Genomic DNA, 22,160 nt, shown 5'->3' with positions numbered 1-22,160 from the left:
GCAACTGCGCATGCGCGGGTGACTTCATTTACGCGACGCCGGCCGCGTCATTTACGTGGCGCCGCTTTTTACGCGCCGCCAAGGCCCAGTGCATGTAAAATACGTGACGCCGCTCCTAGCCCCCCGGGGGCGGGAGAATAGGGGGCTGGGAGCGGGCTCTGACTCCGGTTTTCACTCCGGCGTCGGGACTTTGTCTCCATTTCGGAGAATCGTGCCCATTATTAAAAAATATGCACAATCTAATGGACCGGATGCAATCCTTATTCAACTATTACACCTAGGGCTGATTAGCAATTACTTTGAATTTAACAACGGACATTATCTACAGATTAAGGGAACAGCAATGGACAAAAGATTTGCACAGACCTATGCCAATATTTACATGGCCGAATGGGAAGGAACTATCTTCAAGAAATGCCCCAGCACACAATGATGCTACCACAGATATCTGGATGATATATGATATATTTGGACACACACACGCAACTAGAATTCGAACAATTCGTTCATATCCTTAACAATCATCACCTGTCTTAAAATATAAGTCACTACACACAAACATACAATAGATTTTTTTGGGCACGACTGTATATAAAGTCAGATATACAAGTTGCGAATACAAATTAGCTACTAAAGTTTTACACACTAACTAATCACCGAAACACATTTTTCGGGGTCTCGTTAAATCACAATTAACAAGATTCCACCGCATTTGCTCAGAAAAGACAGATTTCGAGACTCCAGTACATACTTTATTTACAGCTTTACAACATAGAGGACATACAAAAAGATTTCTTGGGCACATTAAATCAATTTTTAAAGCAGAATTACATTCCCCCCCCCAATCAATAAGACTTTGTCCTCAAAAATACCTTTTGTACAACAATACAACCACAGAAATACATAAACTCATCAAAAAACTTGAACAGGACATTGTTCCATTAGCCCAATGGGATATAGTCACTGCATACAAAAGAAGCAAAAAACTATAAGACCTTTTGGTCAAGAGCAAAGTGACTTTGGGCGATATCCACAATTGCGAACGTAATAACTGCACAAGTTGCAAGTGTTTAAAATCTACACCCACAATTCAAAATCCCAGGGCAGGAAAAGCGGCTTCCATAAATCAAAAAATAACATGCCAACAGAAAAATTTGGTTTTTGCGATACAATGTAAACAGTATCATATTTTGTATATCGATGATCCAGATCCCGCCGTGTGGGACCTGAGTAACCCTCCCCGGCGGGACTTGGCTGAACTCGGCGGCCACTCGGCTCATTGGGGCCCGGAGAATCGCCGGGGTGGGCACTTTCAATGGCCCGCGATTGGCGAGGCGGGAATCCCGCGGACGCCCGAGAATCGGCGGGGGAGAATCGGGAAGCCGGCGTTGAGGCGCGATTCTAGCATCCCCCTGGGGATTCTCCGACCCGGCGCGGGGTCGGAGAATACAGGCCCATAGTCTTGATTCAAACAGCATATGGTCAACCCCACAAAGAAAACAACGTGAAATACACTGGATTCTGAATCTAAGGACAAAGTCACCGAACGCTCTTAATTGAAATTGACCAAAATGTTCAAACATAAATACAAAAGCCATATTGGTTAATAACTTCAAGATCATAAAGAACATCAACAAATTTCAATGTATGTCTATTCCAATAGGTTCCTACAATTGTCTGTTCTTCCCTACCCTAACCCTAAAACTAACCCTAACACTAACCCCAAGACCCCAAACCATGAAATGGAAAAATTCACAGCTCGAGTTACTCTGTGTAGTGTCTACACGTTCTCCCTGTGTCTGTGTGGGTTTCCTCCGGATGCTCCAGTTTCTTCCCACAAGTCCCATAAGACATGCTGTTAGGTAATTTGGACCTTCTGAACTCTGGAGACGAGGTCTTCTTCAAAATAACTCCATTGCAGAGTTAATTAATGTAAGTCGACATGAGACAATAAATATTATTGGTATTATAATCCTAACCCTAAGTACTTCTATAGTGGTACTGACCCCGACCATGATCCTAACCCTAACCCGAAGTACCCAATGATAACCCTAACCCTAATTTTAACTTAAACTTAAAAAAGAACCCTAACATCAGTAATCCCGACCCTAAATCTACCCCAAGTCCCTTGATGATGACACTTACCCGTACCCTGACACTAATGACTCCATACCCTAATCGTTCTATGTAGCCCTTTCTCTGTTCCACACCCTAAACCTAACCCTAAGTCTCTTTATGGAAACATGTTTCCTGACCCTAACCCTAAACTTAAGTCTAACCCTAAACGTCAGCCTAAACCTAACTTACCCCAACTCGAACTCCTAAACCTAACCGTAAGCCCCTTGATGGCAATACTTATCCAGACCCCAACCCTGAGCCTAACCTAAACTTAACCCTAACCTTAAGCCTAAATCTAACCCTCACCCGAAACCTAATGCTAACCCGAAATCGGGAAAAGTAAACAGGACTCATCCCTAACCAAAAAAACCTGGCCGCTTGACGTTGTAGCCCCAGGTAGAGGACAGGGAACAAAAACACCAAAAATGATTTACCTTATCATATCACTAGAATATAGGGGTGGCATGTGCCACAGTGGTTAATGCTGGGACTGCAGAGTTGAGGACCCGGGTTCAAATCCCGGCCCTGGGTCACTGACCGTGTGGAATTTTCACATTCTCCCCGTGTCTGAGTGGGTTTCACCCCCACAACCCAAAGATGTGCAGGTTAGATGGATGGTGGGGGGTCTGTACCTGGACTTTCAGAAGCCATTCCGTTCTATCTTTCTGTGATTCATGCATGAGGATACCCTGGTCCCTCTGCACAAAAGGATTTTGAGATTTCTCTCCCCTAAGATAATAAGTTGCCTTTTTATTCCTCCGACCACAATGAATAACCTCACACTTATCCACGTTACATTGTACCCGTCGAATTTTGGCCCACTCACCCACCCTATCCACATCCATTTGGATCATTCCATAAAGCGTCGCAGAAACATTGAGGGGCTGGATTCTCTGTTTCTGAGACTAAGTGTTGACGCAGTTGTGAAAACAGTGGGGTGGGATTCTCCGACCCCGGGTGGGAGAATTGCCGGGGGTCGGCGTGAATTCAGCCCCCGCCGTCCTCTCAATTCTCCCGCCGCCCAAAAACAGGCCCGGCGTGAGTCACGCCGCCCGCCCCGGAGAATGGCAGGGTCCGGCGCGACTCAATGGGCGCCGGGGCCGCCCGAATTCTCCAGCCGGCGATGGGCCGAAGTCCCACCCATATGTAGCCGGTCCCGCCGGCGTAAATTAGAGTAGGTCCCTTACCGGCGGGATCTGGCGGCGCGGGCGGGCTCCGGGGATCCTGGGGGGTTGCGGGGGATCTGGCCCTGGGAGGTGCCTCCACGGTGGCCTGGCCCGTGGTTAGGGCCCACTGATCCGTGGGTGGGCCTGTGGCGTGGGGGCACTCTGTTGTTCCGCATCGGAGACCGTGGTCCTCCGCCATTCCCGGTGCGGAAGCAAATCCCTCTGCGCATGTACGGGGATGACGCCAGCACGCGCTGCGCTCCCGCGCATGCGCCGACTTGTGCCGACCGGTGGAGGCTCTTTGGTGCCGGTTGGCGTGGCGCCAAGCCCCTTTCCCACCAGCTGGCGGGGCGCAAACCACTCCGGGGCGGGCTTAGCCCCTGAAGGTGCGGAGGATTCTGCACCTTTGGGGAGGCCCGACGCCGGAGTGGTTCACGTCACTCCGTCCCGCCGGGACCCACCGCCCCGCCGGGTAGGGGAGAATCCTGCCCGTGGAGTTTCACTATGGCAAAAACGGCACCACAGGTGAAAGTATTCAGCCACTCCAAAGGGGCTAGCACGGGCGTCATGTGAAATGCCACACTTTGGAAGCAGAACGGCGCTGGATTCGCCGGTTCCGTGATTGCCACACAACTGAAGGCGCCCTTAAGGGATTCTCCCCCTCCCACACACGAGCATCGCAGCCAACATGGCTGGAAAGAGAGCAGCGCGGAGCTTCTGCGATGCAGAATTGGAGAACCTCCTTAACTCCGTGGAGGAGAGGCGGCTGATGCTGTACCCCTGCCCGGGCGGGAGATCCGCAGGCGCCACCTTGCCCCACGTGCCAGCACCCATGCCAGCCACAATGGCCGTGTGCCCTGGCCACTGATGCCACCATCTACCTAACCCCTGGGCTACATGCGCCGGACTGTCTAACAGTGTCGTTGATTGTGTTTGCGCTCCCCCCCCCCCCAGGATAAGGCTGCGCACAACTGCCGGGAGCGGGAGAAGGCCGGAGGGGGTCCACCAGACCTGCGTCCACTCACCGTGCCCGAGCAGGGGGCACTGGATGTGGTCGGTGGCTCGGGGAAAGGGAGGTCACTGACGCGGAGGTCGGTGGCGTGCTACAAAGTGAGACACCCAGCCTAGTTATGGATCCTCTTGACATGTGTGCCCCCCCAACGCCTATCACCCCAGCCCAACGCCCATCTCCCCAGCCCAACCCCCCTCCTCCCCGCCCCAACCCCCCTCACCACACCCAATCTTCCTCCCCACCCCAACCCCACTCTCCACCCCGCAACCCCCCCTCACGCCAACCCTCACCACCTCACCTCAGCCCTCACCACATCACGACTCACCCCCGTCCGGCTGGCTAACCGTACATGCCATCTTGTGTCTTACAGGATCTGCTGGAGATGGGCCTGGCCCATCTGGAGCCCTCCGCCCCCAGCTAGTGCCCCCCAGATGGCGGAGCACCGACGGGCAGAGCAGCCAGAACACCAGCCCTCTGCCCGAGTCTCAGGAGACCCTGGAGCTTGGGTCTGAGGAGGACACGGACTTTCCGTCACAGCCGTCTCCAACACCCTCCACCCTCCCAGAGACTCTCACCTCGGTTGGGCAAATTAATGAAGAGGGTCCTGGGACACTCTCTGGTGCGCACCACACAGTCGTTCCGGTGGAGGTAGGAGCAGCTGAGGTGCTGGACGGCCGGAGGGCTGCCTTGCCCCAGGAACCAGCTGTTGCCCAGACGGGTCACGGGCTCCTGGAACATCTAGTCCCAGCCACAGTGCAGGTGCAGTCAAAGAACCAGGGACCACAGTGGGGGTTGACGGCCGGCTTCCAGCACCTGCAGCCGCAGGTGGAGGAGTCCATCCGTGTGCAGGAGTAGGGGGTGGTGCCGGTCATGCCTGCCACCCAGGCCAACACCGCATGGGTGGCATCTGTGGTGGAGGCGACGGTGTCGGACATGGGTCAACATGTGCAAGGCCTGGGGCATTCTGTGCAGGCGGGGGCCGAGGCCCAGAGCAGGACTGCCCACTCACAGGCAACCATGCGCCTGAGCCAGCTGCAGAACGCAGCAGCGCTCCTCAGCGTGGCCCAGTCACAGCAGGCCACTGCTGAGAACGGCGGTGGCAATGCCCAGGTGCAGGCCGGCATGGCGCAGACACAGAGGGAGGTGATTCAGACCCAGAGGGATGTGGCCCACTCGCTGGCTGCTGTGGCCCACTCGCTGGCTGCTGTGGCCCACTCGCTGGCTGCTGTGGCCCACTCGCTGGCTGCTGTGGCCCACTCGCTGGCTGCTGTGGCCCACTCGCTGGCTGCTGTGGCCCACTCGCTGGTTTCTGTGGCCCACTCGCTGGCTGATGTGGCACAGACCCAGAGGGATGTGGCCCACTCACTGGATGGTGTGGCACAGATCCAGAGGGATGTGGCCCACTCACTGGCAGACACCGCCCACACCCTGAGGCACGTGGCCCACACCATGAGTGATGCGGCCCACTCACTGGCTGCTGTGGCGCAGACCCTCAGGGTGGTGGCACAGTCGCAACGCGAGTTCCAGATGGAGATGGGCCACTCCCTGTGCTCCATGGCTGCTAATGTTCAGACCATTGTCGATATCAGAGCGGGCCTCCAAGATTGGCAGCGCCAGGTGGCGGGGGGGCCTCGGGGGATGACTCCACTCGGCAACCCTGTCCCATGGAGAAGTCCGGGGGCCATCGGGCACTCAGAGGGAGGAGGAGGTGATGGGGCCTATGCCGGTGGCACCTGCAGAGGTGGTGCCGGAATACCGCAGCACCTCAGACTCCCCCCTGTCCCTGGTGAATCTGGTGGGCAGCGGGCCCTTCCAGGCCAGGCCACTCCAGGAGACCTGCGCCAACAGGGACCCTCGCCGCAGGGCAGGAGTCACAGCAGGCCGCCACCACTCCTGCTATACCGTTTGAGGAATCACCTAAGCATAGTGTTAGGGCCCGTAAGGCCAGGTAGTTAGACACCAGTTAAGTTGCCACGGGTGCAGGGCACAGTTTAGTTGTAGGGGCTAGGGCACAGACTGTATATATTAGTTCACAATAATCACATGTTCACACCATTCAAACCTGCCTCAGTGCTCTGGCTGATGGGTGTGGGGGTGGGATGGTCAGTGCTGGCCACTGGGAGTGAGGGGTGGGAGGCAGGTGAGGCCCAGTGGGTGGACAGTGTAGCACCTCCTCTCCCCCATCCCCCGACCGTCCCCAGCACCCCATCCCTGTGGTGATCTCTACCACTGTATATATGTGTGTGCTTGCATTAGGGGATGTATGACAGCACCTGTAGTATAGGTTTGCTGGTAAGCCACTGCTGGCTAGCTCCGCCCCCAGGGAGCAGTATAAATATTCATAGGTTTCCCTGAATTGCCATTCTACAGCTGCAGCCGGAGGAATAGCATTTCACTGTAATAAAGCCTCTCTTGACCTTATCGAGTCTTTTGTGTGCAATTGTTAGCGCCACAATTTATTAAAGTGAGATTTTCCAACATAATGGACATCAGAATCAAGCCTGATCGCCTGCAGCTGGATCCACACTCGCCACACGCCAGGAAAGACTTTAACCACTGGCTGGCTGTTTTCGAGGCCTACATCTCCTCAGCGGACCCTGCACCATTGGAGGATCAGAAGGTACAACTCCTATACTCAAGGTTGAGCTCCAGCGTGTTCCCACTGATTCAGGGCGCACCTAATTACACCCGGGCCATGGAACTGCTCAAAGACAATTACGCTCAATCGACGAACACTCTGTTTGCGAGACATGTGCTCTCCACTCGCGTTCAACAACCGCAATTGAGGACTTCTGGCGGGCCCTTATCCCTCAAGTACGGGACTGCGACTGCCAGGCTGTCACGGCCACGGAACATTCCAATCTACTCATGCGGGATGCCTTTGTAACGGGTATTGCATCGGACCCCATCCGGCAACGACTGCTGGCAGGGGCCGCTCTCGATCTTGCGGCAACAAAGACCTTAGCGCTCTCAATGACGGCCGCTTCCCGTAATGTGCAATCTTACCCCGCCAGCCACGCGGCCCACCCATCCTACCCCTCGTGGACCCCGCAACTGACCCCCCCCCGACTGGGGCCGCTCCTGCGCAGTATGCCTGCGCTGCTCACCGCACCACGCACCCTGGGGGTCCCCGCTGCTACTGCTGCGGTCAGCAGAAGCACCCCCGCCAGCGCTGCCTGGCCCGCACCGCGACCTGCAAGTCTTGTGGCAAGAAAGGCCACTATGCAGCGGTGTGTCAGTCCCGCGCAGTTGCCGCTATCGCGCCTGAACTCCCCCCCTCGCCACAGCCGATCGCACAATGGGCCCTGTCATCCGCCGCACCCGGGGCCACGTGCGATCAGTGGGCGCCATCTTTCTTCCCCGACTCCACGTGCGATCAGTGGGCGCTGCCATCTTTTGCCGCCCCCGCCATGTGCGCACCATGGGTGCCGCCATCTTGCCCCGCCCCCGCAACATGCGCTGCCACCTTTTTCCCTGCAGGTACTCCAGACGCCGCCATTTTGTCCTCCCCTCGGAACTGGACCACGGGACCCAGGTCACTGCCGCTACTCATCGTACTCTTCGGTCAATCACCCGCTACTCGCCTCCATGACGCTCGACCAATCCAGTCCTCGTAACCTGGCCACCGCTTCTACGACGGTGCTTGTCAACGGCCACGCGACCTCCTGCCTCATCGACTCCGGGAGAACAGACAGCTTCATTCATCCGGACACGGTAAGGCGCTGCTCCCTCGCGGTCCATCCCACCAACCAGCGGATCTCCCTGGTCTCCGGATCCCACTCTGTCCCGATCCGGACAGTCTGTCTGGTTAAACTCACCGGACAGGGTGTTGAATTCAACCGTTTCTGCCTGTACGTTCTCCCCAACCTCTGTGCGACACTTTTACTGGGCCTGGACTTCCAATGTAACCTCCAGAGCCTCACCCTCAAATTCGGCAGACCCCTACCTCCCCTCACTGTTTGCGGCCTCACGACCCTGAAGGTTGACCCTCCCTCCCTCTTTGCCAATCTGACTGCAGATTGCAAGCCTGTCGCCACCAGGAGCAGACGGTATAGCACCCAGGACAAGACCTTCATCAGGTCCGAGGTCCAGCGGCTGCTTCGGGAGAGTATTATCAAGGCCAGCAACAGTCCCTGGAGAGCCCAAGTGGTGGTGGTTAAAACTGGGGAGAAACACAGGATGGTCGTGGACTACAGCCAGACCATCAACCAGTACACGCAGCTCGATGCGTATCCCCTCCCTCGCATATCTGATATGGTCAATCAGATTGCACAGTACCGGGTCTTCTTGACAATTGACCTGAAGTTCGCCTACCACCAGCTCCCCATCCGTAAATCGGACTGTCCCTACACTGCCTTCGAGGCGGACGGTCGCCTCTATCAATTCCTTAGGGTTCCCTTCGGCGTCACTAACGGGGTCTCGGTTTTTCAGCGAGAAATGGACCGAATGGTTGACCGGTATGGACTGCGGGCCACATTTCCGTACTTAGACAATGTCACCATCTGCGGCCATGACCAGCAGGACCACGACGCCAACCGTGCTAAATTTCTCCACGCCGCATCTCTCCTCAACCTCACTTATAACAAGGAGAAGTGCGTGTTCCGCACAGACCGCTTAGCCATCCTCGGCTACGTAGTCCAGAACGGATTACTGGGGCCCGATCCCCCTTTCCCACTGCTCCAAGGCCCTCAAACGCTGCCTGGGGTTCTTTTCTTACTACGCCCAGTGGGTCCCACAATACGCGGACAAGGCCCGCCCACTGATCCAGTCCACACAATTTCCCCTCACGGCCGAGGCACAACAGGCCTTCGCTCGTATTCGCTCAGACATAGCCAAGGCCGGGATGCAAACAGTAGACGAGACGCTGCCCTTCCAAGTAGAGAGCGACGCTTCAGATGTCGCCCTTGCCACCACTCTAAACCAGGCAGGCAGACCCGTGGCATTCTTTTCCCGCACCCTCCATGCCTCCGAAATTCGACATTCGTCTAGAGGCATTACCTGGCCGGCAGGAGATTCACTCTCCTCACTGACCAACGGTCGGTAGCCTTCATGTTTAACACCACGCAGCGGGGCAAGATCAAAAACCACAAAATCTTGCGGTGGAGAATCGAGCTCTCCACCTATAATTACGAGATCTTGTATCGCCCCGGCAAGCTCAACGAACCCCCAGACGCCATCTCCCGAGGTACATGTGCCAGCGGACAAGTAAACCAGCTCCGTGCCCTGCACGAGAGCCTTTGCCATCCGGGGATTACTCGGTTGTACCATCTGGTCAAAGCCCACAATCTTCCCTACTCCGTCGAGGAAGTACGGACAGTCACCAGGGACTGCCAGGTCTGTGCGGAGTGCAAGCCACACTTCTACCGGCCAGACCGCGCGCGCCTGGTGAAAGCGTCCCACCCCTTTGAACGCCTCAGCGTGGATTTCAAAGGGCCCCTCCCCTCCACCGACCGCAATACCTATATCCTTAGTGTGGTCGATGAATTCTCTCGGTTCCCCTTTGCCATCCCATGCCCGAATATGACGTCTGCCACCGTCATCAAGGCCTTTGATTCCATATTCGCCCTGTTCGGTTTCCCCGACTATATCCACAGTGACAGGGGATCCTCATTCATGAGTGATGAGCTGCGTCAGTTCCTGCTCAGCAGGGGTATCGCCTCCAGCAGGACGACCAGCTACAACCCCCGGGGAAACGGGCAGGTAGAGAGGGAGAACGGGACGGTATGGAGGGCCGTCCAGCTGGCCCTACGGTCCAGGAACGTCCCAGCCGCTCGCTGGCAGGAGGTCCCCCCTGATGCGCTCCATTCCATTCGGTCACTGCTGTGCACCACACCTAACAACACACCCCATGAACGTGTTTTTGCCTTCCCTAGGAAATCTATATCCGGGGTGTTGCTCCAGACTTGGCTCGCAGCTCCAGGGCCGGTCCTACTTCGTAGGAATGTTAGGCTCCACAAGGCAGACCCTCTGGTGGACAAGGTACGCCTGCTCCACGCGAACCCCCAATATGCCTCCGTGGAGTTCCCCGACGGCCGCCAGGATACAGTCTCGCTCAGGGACCTGGCTCCCGCAGGTGCCGATCCCATGCCCACACTCCTCCCTACCCATGCGCCACCCTCTTTTTCCCCGGCGCCCCCGAATTCAGCCCCACCAGCTCCGTCCCTCGTTCCCCTGCCCACACTAGAGGACACGGAAGACTTTGGCTCGCTCCCGGAGTCATCCCGCCACTGGCCAGCACCAGCACCTATGCTGTCGTCGCCGACACCGCCCGTGCAAACGTCGCCACCACTGCTGCGTCGCTCGCAATGGAACGTCCGACCGCCGGTCCGACTCAACTTGTGACGGGCACAGAGTTGCCCGATGGACTCTTGGTTCCTTTTCCACCCCCCCCCCCCCCCCTCTGTAATTATATCACTTTTATGTATTATAGTTTCACCTCAACCCCGCTGGACTCATTTGCGGTGAATGCGGTGATCTCTACCACTGTATATATGTGTGTGCTTGCATTAGGGGATGTATGACAGTACCTGTATTACAGGTTTGCTGGCAAGCCCCTGCCGGCTAGCTCCGCCCCCAGGGAGCAGTATGAATATTCATAAGTTTCCCTGAGGTGCCATTCTACAGCGCAGCCGGAGGAATAGCATCTCACTATAATAAAGCCTCTTGTACCTTATCGAGTCTTTTGTGTGCAATTGTTAGCGCCACAATCCCTAGCTACTCGCTAGGGCCATGTGATGGGCTGGCCAGCTCGCATGCAGGGATCACCCAGGTGGAAGGTGCTAATATTAATACTACTAATCGCTTACTGTCACGAGTAGGCTTCAATGAAGTTACTGTGAAAAGCCCCTAGTTGCCACATTCCGGTACCTGTTCGGGGAGGCCGGTACGGGAATTGACACCGCACTACTGGCATTGTTCTGCATTATAAGCCAGCTGTTTAGCCCACTATGCTAAACCAGCTCCTGGTCACACCTTCACAGCTGTGGGCATGAGTCAGACGTTGTCTAACAATGTGGAGCACGGAGCTCATTGCAGAGCGGGCTGTCATCATCCTCCATCCCATGGACCAAAACCGCTGTCACAGCCAACCCAGTGCCCCCGGCTTGTAGGGTATATATAACGTAGGGGCTGTGCATGCGGGTGGTTTGGTGGTGTGGGAGGTGAGGGTGTTTGGTGGTGTGGGAGAGGCTATGGTATGGTGGTGTCCGTGCCCCTGGCCAGCGACCCCCCCTCCCCCCAGTCTGTGAAGCGTGTTTCGATGAGTGTGTCCCGTGCGCACTGGCCCTGGCGATGGCGTTGTGCGGCCTCCCGTGCCTAGCCAAGCCCCATGTCACCCTCCCCCTCATCTGACGAGGCCTGCACTTCCTCCTCATCCTCCTTCAGCACATCGCCCCTCTGCTGCGCGGTATTGTGGAGGACGCAGCAGACCATCAAGATGCGGGCAACGTTCTTGGCCTCCTACTGGAGGGCCCTTCCAGAGCGGTCCAGGCACCTGAAGCGCATCTTCAGGACCCCGAAGCACCTCTCGACCAAACCCCCGGTCACACAATGGGCCTCATTGTAGCGGGTCTCCGCTTCAGTCTGTGGCCTCTGTATAGGCATTATCAACTGCAACGGGTAACCCCTGTCGCCCAGCAACCAGCCCCGCAGCCGGCAGGGGGGTGTCCTTCGAACATGCCTGGGATCACCGAGTAAGGCAAGATGGAAGAGTCTTGTACACTGCCCGGGAATCGGGGCAGACCTGCAGGATCCGCATCTCATGATCACAAACCACCTGAATGTTCATCGAATGGTACCCTTTCAGTTGGTGAACAGTGGCCTTTTATCCGCCGGTGGCCGTAGGGTGACATGCACCCCATCGATGACCCCCTACACCCGGGGCATCCAGGTGGGTGCGGTCCACAGGGTGTTGGATGTAACGATCTGCCTAGGCACACAGGGCGCCAGCGAATGCACCTATGCGCCGATGCCTGGGTGATGCCGGACAGGTCCCCACTCGGAGACTGGAACGACCCCGTTGTGTAAAAGTTTAGTCCTCCTCCATACCCATGCGGTGCCAGGTGTGCCATCATGTGGCAGATGTGTCTCACTGTCTTCCTGCTCATCCGTAGTCTCCACCTGCATGCCCGGTCCAGAAGGTCCTCAAAGACATGCGGTTGCGGTAAATGCATGGCTTCATCCGGCGCCTCCTTGGCCCCTCCTCCTCCTCCTCGTCCTGTCGGGCGGCCAGCCCTCCAGACTGAGCGACTGCCACCTGCCCCTCAGCAGCCCATTCTTTTGCTGTAGCCTCCGCCTCCTCTCTGAGCCGCCATCGCTCACGCTGCCACAGGGCTGCATGCAGGGCAGCGGCCATGACCACAGCGGCCAACATCACAGGTTGATGCCCAAAAGCCATAATTCTCTGCAGGGGGTGAGTGGCAAACATGTAATCCTGGTGCATACACCCATGCACAACCAGGTACCATGGGCTATACGGCTCCGGTCTGGTTGTCACCATGCGCCACAACCATGCATGCCCCCCACCCCCGCATCCCAGCCCCTTCCATGCCCCCGGTCCTGGCGGCCATCCAAGCTGCCAGGTGCACCGTTGGATGGCACTGCCCTCACTGGGTGCTGCCGGTTGGGTGGGGTGGTTGAGGGGGAGGGGTCACCTATACGGCCGTTTTCATTGTGTGCACCCAGGGTCCTGAGGGATCACCCATCCTTACATGCGCCCCTACCCTCCGGGGTTTCCCTTTGTTAGGGGGCCGTCCAAAATGGCCATGGATGTCGTTCTCACCATGAGGTCGGACCCCAGCGTTCCAGGGTTTCCCATTGTCCAGGGGACAACCAATATAGCCACCAGCTATGTGTACGTCACGTGGGTGCGCCCCTGCCCTCCCTTCACCCTGATGCCCTCCCGAGTGGCTGCTTGCGGTGCCATTTGGATTTCTCGGCCGGGATTCTCCCCTACCTGGCGGGGCGGGGGGGGGTCCCGGAGTGTTGGAGTGGCATGAACCACTCCGGCGTTGAGCTGCCCCAAAGGTGCGGAGATCCCTGCATGCGAGCTGGCCAGCCCAGCACCTTTAGGGGCCAAGGCCTCACATTGAGGGGCTAGGCCCGCGTCGGAGTGGATCCCACTCCGCCGTTTGGCGTGAACGGCCTTTGGCGCCACGGCAGCCGGGGCCGAAGGGATTTTGCCGGCCGGTGTAACTCCACGCATGCACCGGAGCGTCAGCGGCTGCTGATGTCATCCCCGCATATGCGCAGGGGAGGGGGTCACTTCCGCCACCGCCATGGTGAAGACTATCATGAAGGCGGAAGGAAAAGAGTGCCCCCACGGCACAGGCCCGCCCTCCGATTGGTGGGCCACGATCGCGGACAAGGCCACCGTGGCGGCACCCCGCGGGGCCAGATCGCCCCGCGCCCCCCCAGGACCCCGGAGCCTGCCCGCGCCGCCTGCTCCCGCCGGTAAGGTAGGTGGTTTGATCCACGCCGGCGGGAGAAGCATGACAGCGGCGGGACTGCAGCCCATCGCGGGCCAGAGAATCGCCGGGACACGCCGACCGGCGCGGAGCGATTCCCGCCCCCGCCGAATCTCCGGTGCCGGAGAATTCGGGGGCGGGATTGACGCCGGCCCCCGACAATTCTCTGACCAGGCGGGGTGTTGGAGAATCCCGCCCCTGGTCCTGCTCCACGTCTGCTGAGGCCTGTGTCCGTTCTGTTTCTTACCACAACCTTCTCTTTGCTTCTTCTTTGTTCTGCACTCTCCCTGACCCCTCTATCCCCTGTCCCTCTGCCCCCCCCGTGTTCTCCCCCCTCTTCTGCCCCGTCCCCGTCTCCTCTTTGTGCCCAGCACTCCCTCTCCCCTGAGAGGTGTGCCGCTGCCCTCCTTCGTTCCTGCCCTCCCGTGTTGGCCCTCCTCGCGAGTACGGTGGCTCCCCTCCCAGTACTTGCCCAGCTTTGGCCCAGCTTTACCTTCCTTCTTCCAGCCCTTGTCTCGCCCTCCTGTCCGCTTTTCTCACCCTCGCTTCCCTTGCTCCGCTCCCTCACTGAGAGAAGAGACGAGCCCGAAAACGAGGCAGCACAGTCCCGCGTAAAACAGAAAACAAATGTGTACTATTCATGATATTATTGTCTGTTTGCCGTCTGTTCTCCGCTCTTTGTTCCGATCCCGCCCCCCGCCCCTGCGGCTTTCATTGTTGTTGCGGCTGTTCCTGCCCCAACTTGTTTGATTTCATGAACATATCAGCCTCGGCTGGTGTGTTGAAATGCAGTTCCTTTCCCTTGAATGTTACCCAGACTCTGGCCGGGAATAACATCCCAAATCGCACCGCACTTTTGTTGAGTGCTGAGTTTGTTCAATTGAACTCGGCCCTCTTTTTAGCCAGGTCCACCCCAATGTCTTGGTACACTCTTTTATTCCTCCCTTCCCACGTGCACGCGTTTGTCTAACGGGCCCACCATAGGATTTTTTTCCAGGTCCTGGAACCAGTGCAGCTTCGCCATAATCGCTCTGGACTGCTCCCCGGCGTTGGGCTTGGGTCAAAGTGACCTGTGCGCCCTGCCTATTTCTGGGGGGTTTGGAAAGCCCTCCCTCCCCACTAGCGTGGCCAGCATTTGGATGATGTAGCCCGTTGGGTCTCTGCCCTCTATCTCCTCTGGCAGACCCTCTATTCTGACGTTCTGCCATCGGCAGCCGTTTTCCTGGTCCTCCACATTCCCTCTTAGGCTCCCCTGGGTCGTCACTAACCTTCTCACCTCGGTTTCCACAGCTACAATCCTGTCGCACTGGTCCAAGGCGGTCTTCTCCAACTCCAGGACTGTCTTCTCCTGCGCCTCCACCTTCCTTCCCAGGCCTTCGATGATTCGCTGCCTTTTGTCTGTCTCCTCCAACAGCACCTCCTTCATCATCGTGTGGAGTCCTGTCCTGATCACCTCCTTTATGGTATGTGATGAATGGTATCGGTATAACTGCTGTAACTGTACCTTGCCTTTAATACATTGGCCCTTTAAGACTGGGCTTGGAACCCTGGGAGACTCTGCCTCTGGCTCCTGTAGCCACCTGGGGTGGCCACTGCCCAACACAAAATGGAAGATTGCAAGGAATGCAGGGAAAATGGACATGTTGTAAAGCAAGCAGCTTGCAAAGCGATTGTATATTGGGACGACTGCAGAAACCAGTTTTGACTGTTGCAGAAACCAGACAGTACTGTGAAAAGAAACCAGTTAACATACTAATGAGGTGATACCGGGCGATCCCTAGATACAATGGAAACAAGTTAAACACAGATCGATACATTCAATGGAAGGCCAGATCCTTCAGCGCCAGAGAAGCCCAAAACAATAAGTCCCAAGAACCGCCCCAATGACCGAGGAACTGCCCCATGATTGGGGGGTTCAAACATATCGATTGGGAAGAGACCCAATTGATTCCAAGCAGGTAAGGGAGTCCGCCCAAAGGGGCGCAGATCCCCTGGGACCTATAAAAGACAGGTCCCACACATGGTTCAGTCTCCTGCTCCAGCCTTCGGACAGCAGCCGCCAACAAGTAAGTGCCTCACAACGATCGCTACCAGAGATAGGCACTCCTGACCCCTTTTTAATTGATACCAACCTGAAGTCTGCAGACCAGAGCAGAGCAAGAGGCCTTGTTCCCTGACCCAGCAGTTCATTCGAGATAAGTATTAGTTATTTAGCGGTAGGAATAAGTTTAATCCTTTTAGCGTGTGCATGGGTAGTTATTATAATTGTTTGGACTTACTAATTGGTGTATGGTTTTATTGCTTTGAACTTCACCTTGAAGCTTGTGGCGGTGCCTTAACGACACCTGGCGACTCCAGAGCTTAGAAAAGAAACAGAGCCAAATTGAATGTTCAGCACACTCACCCAGAACGACCAACACTCCGCCCCCAGGAAACTGTATATAGGGTGATGCTTAGTGGGCAGCATGCTGTGAGCACACTTCTCGGCAGCTGTCCGGTTCTCTGGTAATTAAAGCCTTTGAATTACCAATCTGCTCTCCTGTGTCGTAATTGAGGGTATCTCAATTTAATTACCAGACACATCAAGATGGACAGCGCTCTAAAGCCGGAGAAACTCAACCAAGACGCTCGGTCGCCGGAGGCCCCAGAAATTTTTTAATATTGGCTCCGGTGTTTTGAGGCCGATCTAAACTCCTCAGAGACTGAAATCGACGGCGCTCGCTAGCTGAGCTTACTACATGCCAGGGTGGACCACTGACTCTCCTCTGTGATCGAGAACGCTACGACATACGAAACTGCGGTCGAAATACTAAAGAAACGCTTCGTAAAGGCGATTAACGAGGTACACGCCAGACATTTGCTCTCGACCTGCAGTCAGCGCTCCGGGGAAACTCTAGACGAATACGTGGAGAGACTCACTGCGCTCGCGAGGAACTGCAATCATAAAGAAGTGACGGCAGAAGTCCACATGTACTTACATATTCGTGATGCTTTAGTGTCCGGTATCAGGTCCTCGTACATCCGGCAGCGGCTCCTAGAAGACGGGGCAAAGGACCTCTATGGCATGGTAACGCTCGCCTCTTCTCTAGAAACGGCCCACCTTAACCTCTGTACATACTCCGCGGACCTTGTGAACCCCTCTCGATCCCCTCCAGACCCGGCCACGCTACGGGCATGCGCCGCGCGGCAATCCGCTCACTCCGGGGGTTCCCCATGCTATTTCTGTGGGCAACGCCAGTACCCACGTCAGCGTTGCCCGGCCCGCTTGGCGATCTGCAACGACTGCGGGAAGAAGGGGCACTTCTCAAAACTCTGCCTGGCTGGGCCCAAAGGCCGCAAACAAAAGTCTCACCAGGCCCAGAAATCAAGCTCACGGCCTCACAGGCCCCGCAACGTGGCTACACGGCGTCGGACACGCCTACTTCCGACGCGTCATCGACCTCGTGCGAGTCATGGGGCGACCATCTTGACGGCGGCCATCTTCGAATCCCGACAAGTGCGACCGACGGTGGCCATTTTGTGACTCCCGGCGGACATTTTGTGAGTCCGACTCAACCGAGGACTCTGACTACCCGCAACTAGGAGCGATCACACTCGATCAATCGCGGCCGAAGCACCTGCGGAACTCAATGATGCAGGTACAAATCAACGGCCACGACACTCCTTGTCTATTCGACTCCGGGGGCACGGAGAGCTTTATTCATCTGGACACGGTAAGGCGTTGCTCCCAGCGCACCCACCCCGCCTCCCAAACTATCGCCCTCGCTTCGTGGTCCCATTTGGTCCAAATCACGGGGTATTGTGTCGCAGACCTCGCGATTCAAGGCGCTGAATACACCCGCTTTAAACTTTGCATCGTCCCTCACCTCTAGGCCCCCCTGCTGCTTGGTCTGGACTTTCAGTGCAGCCACCAGAGCCTGACACTGAAGTTTGGCGGACCCCTGCCCCCACTCACAGTATGCAGCCTAGCGACTCTCAAAGTTGCGCCACCTTCGCGAACCTCACTCCCGACTGTAAGCCCGTCTCCACCAGGAGTCGGTGGTACAGTGCTCAAGACATGACTTTTATCAAGTCAGAGGTTCAGCGGCTACTAAAAGAGGGAGTCATAGAGGCCAACAACAGCCCTTGGAGGGCTCAAGTATTGGTAGTCCGCTCCAGGGAAAAGCAACGAATGGTAGTGGATTATAGCCAGACCATAAACCGCTTTACGCAACTCGATGCGTACCCACTTCCCCACATAGTGGAAATGGTGAATCAAATCTCCCAGTATCGGGTATTCTCCACGGTCGACCTAAAATCGGCCTATCATCAACTCCCTATCCGCCCAGAGGACCGCCCCTACACGGCCTTCGAAGCAGCAGGTCGGCTGTTTCACTTTCTCAGGGTCCCTTTTGGTGTCACAAACGGAGTCTCCGTTTTCCAAAGGGCGATGGATCAAATGGTGGACCAGTACGGCTTACAGGCTACCTTCCCGTACTTGGACAACGTCACCATCTGCGGCCATGACCAGCAGGACCATGACGCAAACCTGAGGAAGTTCCTCCAGACTGCCCGAGCCCTCAACCTCACATACAACAAAGAGAAATGCGTGTTCCACACAACCTGGCGAGCCATCCTCGGCTACGGTGTGGAAAGCGGGGTCCTAGGCCCAGACCCCGACCGCATGCGTCCCCTTAAGGAACTCCCCCTTCCCCGTAGCCTCAAGGCACTCAAACGGTGCTTGGGGCTTGATGGAACCATCAATTCAACAGACACGTGTTTCCGATATGAATCTAGGCTTTAATCGACTTACTTCGGAGCCAGCCTGTTACCGTTGATGAACTCTTAGTGAACTCAGGCTGACTCTGGACAAGGGTATTTATACAGCTGCACTAGGGGGAGGAGTCATGGACGGAGCCAAGGGTGGAGCCCAGTACAAGTTCCTGAGTACTCCCAGAGCTACTCCCCCTAGTGGTAGGATAGCGCTACTTCGCTTACAAAGACAGTGTGAATTATCATATATACATATATATATATTACATTCACCACATTCACCCCCTGCAAAGAAAATCCAGGCGGTGGTGGTGGCCTACAACGTCAGTCTGTCCGATGGTCGAATTGTCCGCTGTGATCTGCGGAGCACCGGGGTTGCAGCCTCTTGCGGTGGCTGGATGGGTGTTGTGTGCTGGGGTACGATGGCGGACTCCAGGGAGAGTTGTATCCCAGCTTCATACCTGGGGGCGCTGGGGGCTGGCCGGCACGGGTGCACGGAACTGGTGGACCGAGCTCGTGGGCTCGGGAGCGCAAAGGGGCGGCAGCATGGGGTGTAGGGTGAGGGGTCCTTCTGTGGGGGTAGAGGGGGCGCTGGATCCGGCAGGTGCCAGATCCCGGAGGGATACTGTGTCCTGACGGCCGTCAGGGAACTGGACGAATGCGTACTGGGGGTTGCAGTGGAGCAGGCGCACCTTTTCAACAAGGGGGTCGGTTTTGTTCGCCCTGAGGTGTTTCCTCAGGAGTACGGGGCCCGGCGTCCTCAGCCATGCCGGAAGTGAGACCCCCGTGGTAGTGCCCCTGGAAAGAATGAAGAGACTCTCGTGAGGGGTCTGGTTGGTCGCCGTGCACAAGAGGGACCTAATAGCGTGGAGCGCGTCTGGGAGGACCTCCTGCCACTGGGAGACTTGGAGCTTTCTAGACTGGAGGGTCAGTAGGACGGTCTTCCAGACCGTCACGTTCTCCCTTTCCACCTGCCCGTTCCGCCTGGGGTTGTAGCTGGTAGTCCTGCTCGAGACAATGCCCTTGTCAAGCAGGTACTGACGCAGCCCGTCGTTAATGAAGGACGAACCCCGGTCGCTGTGTACGTAGCTGGGGAAACCAAACAGGGTGAAGATGCTATGCAGGGCCCTAATGACTGTGTGGGAGGTCATGTCGAGGCACGGGATAGCGAATGGGAAACGGGAGAACTCGTCTACGACATTTAAAAAGTAAACGTTCTTGTTAGTTGAGGGGAGTGGCCCTTTGAAATCAATCGCGAGGCGTTCAAAGGGCCTAGAAGCCTGGACCAGGTGGGCCCTATCTGGTCTATAGAAGTGCGGTTTGCACTCCGCACAGATCGGGCAGTCCCTGGTGACCGCTTTTACCTCCTCGTTGGAGAAAGGCAGGTTTTGGGCCCTGATGTAGTGGGCGAGCCGGGTGACCCCCGGGTGGCAGAGGTCATTGTGGATGTCTTTTAATCGGTCGATCTGCGCGCTGGCGTATGTCCCGCGGGATAGGGCATCCGGAGGCTCAGACAAATGTGTTCCCCCTAGCTACTCCCCCTAGTGGTCGGATAACGCTACTGCGCTTACAATGGTATTGGTAAATACAGTGTGAATTACTAAGTTACATTCACCACAGACATCTTGTCCAAACTGTTAACCTCTGTTGAGAGCTGACCAGGCGTCTGTCACATACATCACTTGCCAACATTTTGCTGAATGTACCTAACTTGAGGTTGTATCTCCAGGCCTCACCCCATTGTGTACTTGGTAACAGGAGCAGCCTGCATAAAGTCACCTAGCACCCATTTGGTATCAAAGGCTGAGTTTAAATAATCAGAAAAACTGGACCAGTGGTATCAGAAATAAACAAGCAACTCCTGGCTTTTGGATAAGACATCCACAGGTGAACTTCAGAGGTCAAAAATGAGCAGGGGCATTCTACCTGTTATTGTGATCAATAATGATCCCTAACCGACCTCACTAAATCAGTACACACGATAATTTACTTCACTGTTAGTTCTGGGATCTTGCTGTGCGGAAATTGGCACTACAGAGGTAACAACATCACTTCATTGGCTGTGAAGCAGTAAATTCAAGTTTTTGTTTTCTTGAAACACCATGGGGTCTGAGCTTGATTCAGCCAAGGAACTTCTAATGTATCATTTTTGTTCATTCACGTTAAAGCAAAACCTGATCCAAGCATTGCAGTGGTTCTTTTTGGCGAATGGAGTGTGTGCTTGCCAGCACTAAAGTGCATTTTGCTCTATAGCTGGAGCGAGCTTGGATTTCAAGCAATCATCAGTCAGTTGCAGGTCTGTTTTCAGAGCGTTCACAGTGCAGTAGCTGCTGAGGCCTGTGTACTCTGGCTGACCCAACAGAGGTAGTGTCAGTAAGAAGATTACGTCAAGAAACATTTGCGACAATTTTAACTGGGTTAAAAAAGGGACCCAACATCACATGAATAAGTATGGAAATTCCAACCTGTGGGTTACAATATAATAATAATAGCTTATTATCACAAGTAGGCTTCAATGAAGTTATTGTGAAAAGCCCTAGTCGCCACATTCCGGCACCTGTTCGGAGAGGCCGGTACGGGAATTGAACCCGCGCAGGGCCTTGTTCTACATTACAAGCCAGCTGTTTAGCCCACTGTGCTAAACCAGGTCCTTCTGTGCTAACCTGATCCTGATGTGAATGTGTGAAGGAGGGCAAAAGAAGCGGAGAGCACCGCCCGGCTTAGACAATGTCAACTTTCATCATAACTAATAATTCAGTTGTCCTGAAGTGGTTCCAGGTCACGACTCCAGCTGGAAGGCAATTTTGGTTTGTGCGGGTTTTATGAATTTAGCCCAGAATCTGGTGGTCCATTATTTTTAAACAGGTTGCTCCACATTAAATGTTATAGGAATCTGTGTAATGGGAAATGAAAGTGCAGAATAATAATAATAATCGCTTATTGTCACAAGTCGGCTTCAATGAAGTTACTGCGAAAAGCCCCTGGTCGCCTGACGGGAGGACGGTACAGGAATTGAACCCTCGCTGCTGGCATTGTTCTGCATTACAAGCCAGACGTTTGGCCCACTGTGCTAAACAGGCAAGCCAGACGTTTGGTGGTGGTGGGGGGTGTTTCTGGCACTCTGAATCATATAGGCAGGCAGCCAGTTTCCTTGGGCGGCTAGAAGGTCACACAACTTCTCTCGGCACATTTCTGAAGGAGCTAGCCAATCAAAGCCATTTCCAACCCAATCCTACCCTCCAATGTATAAGCTGCTCTGCTCCTCCACACCCAATCAACTGAACAAGATCCATGGATGGTTGGGAATTTATGTCCCTTCCCGCCAGCAGGATCTTCCGGTCCCGCTGAAGGTGTTTGCCCGCCCCCCCCCCCTCCCCCCTCCCCCGGCAGGTTCCCCGGTGGTGGGACGGACAAGCCACGCAAAGCTCCATAAACATCGGGGGTGGGGTAGGGAGCCGAAAAACCCACCCATGGTGGTGGGGAGCCAAAAAGCCCACCCCATGGTGGTGGGGAGCCAAAAAGCCCACCCCATGGTGGTGAAACCTTATGGCTGGTTTAACTTCATACACAATTCAATGTCTGCTTGCCTCCTGCACTTTCATTTATTTCATTTTCACCTGAGGAAGGAGCAGTGCTCCGAAAGCTAGT

The 22,160-nt window shown here is 55.6% G+C and overlaps 1 protein-coding gene across 1 annotated transcript in view; it reads left to right on the top strand.

Annotated features, from left to right (window-relative positions):
• LOC119965660 overlaps positions 1-22,160 on the top strand; it is a 52,879-nt gene that overhangs the window by 28,933 nt on the left and 1,786 nt on the right. The window contains exon 4 of the mRNA XM_038796426.1: positions 15,051-15,223. Within this exon, the coding sequence (XP_038652354.1) occupies positions 15,051-15,223 (173 nt within the window). The remainder of the gene's footprint in view (positions 1-15,050; positions 15,224-22,160) is intronic.

This window comes from Scyliorhinus canicula, chromosome 5, assembly GCF_902713615.1.
Source record: "Scyliorhinus canicula chromosome 5, sScyCan1.1, whole genome shotgun sequence".
NCBI classification, from domain to species: Eukaryota; Metazoa; Chordata; class Chondrichthyes; order Carcharhiniformes; family Scyliorhinidae; genus Scyliorhinus; species Scyliorhinus canicula.
This window is presented reverse-complemented; position numbering and strand designations above follow the sequence as displayed.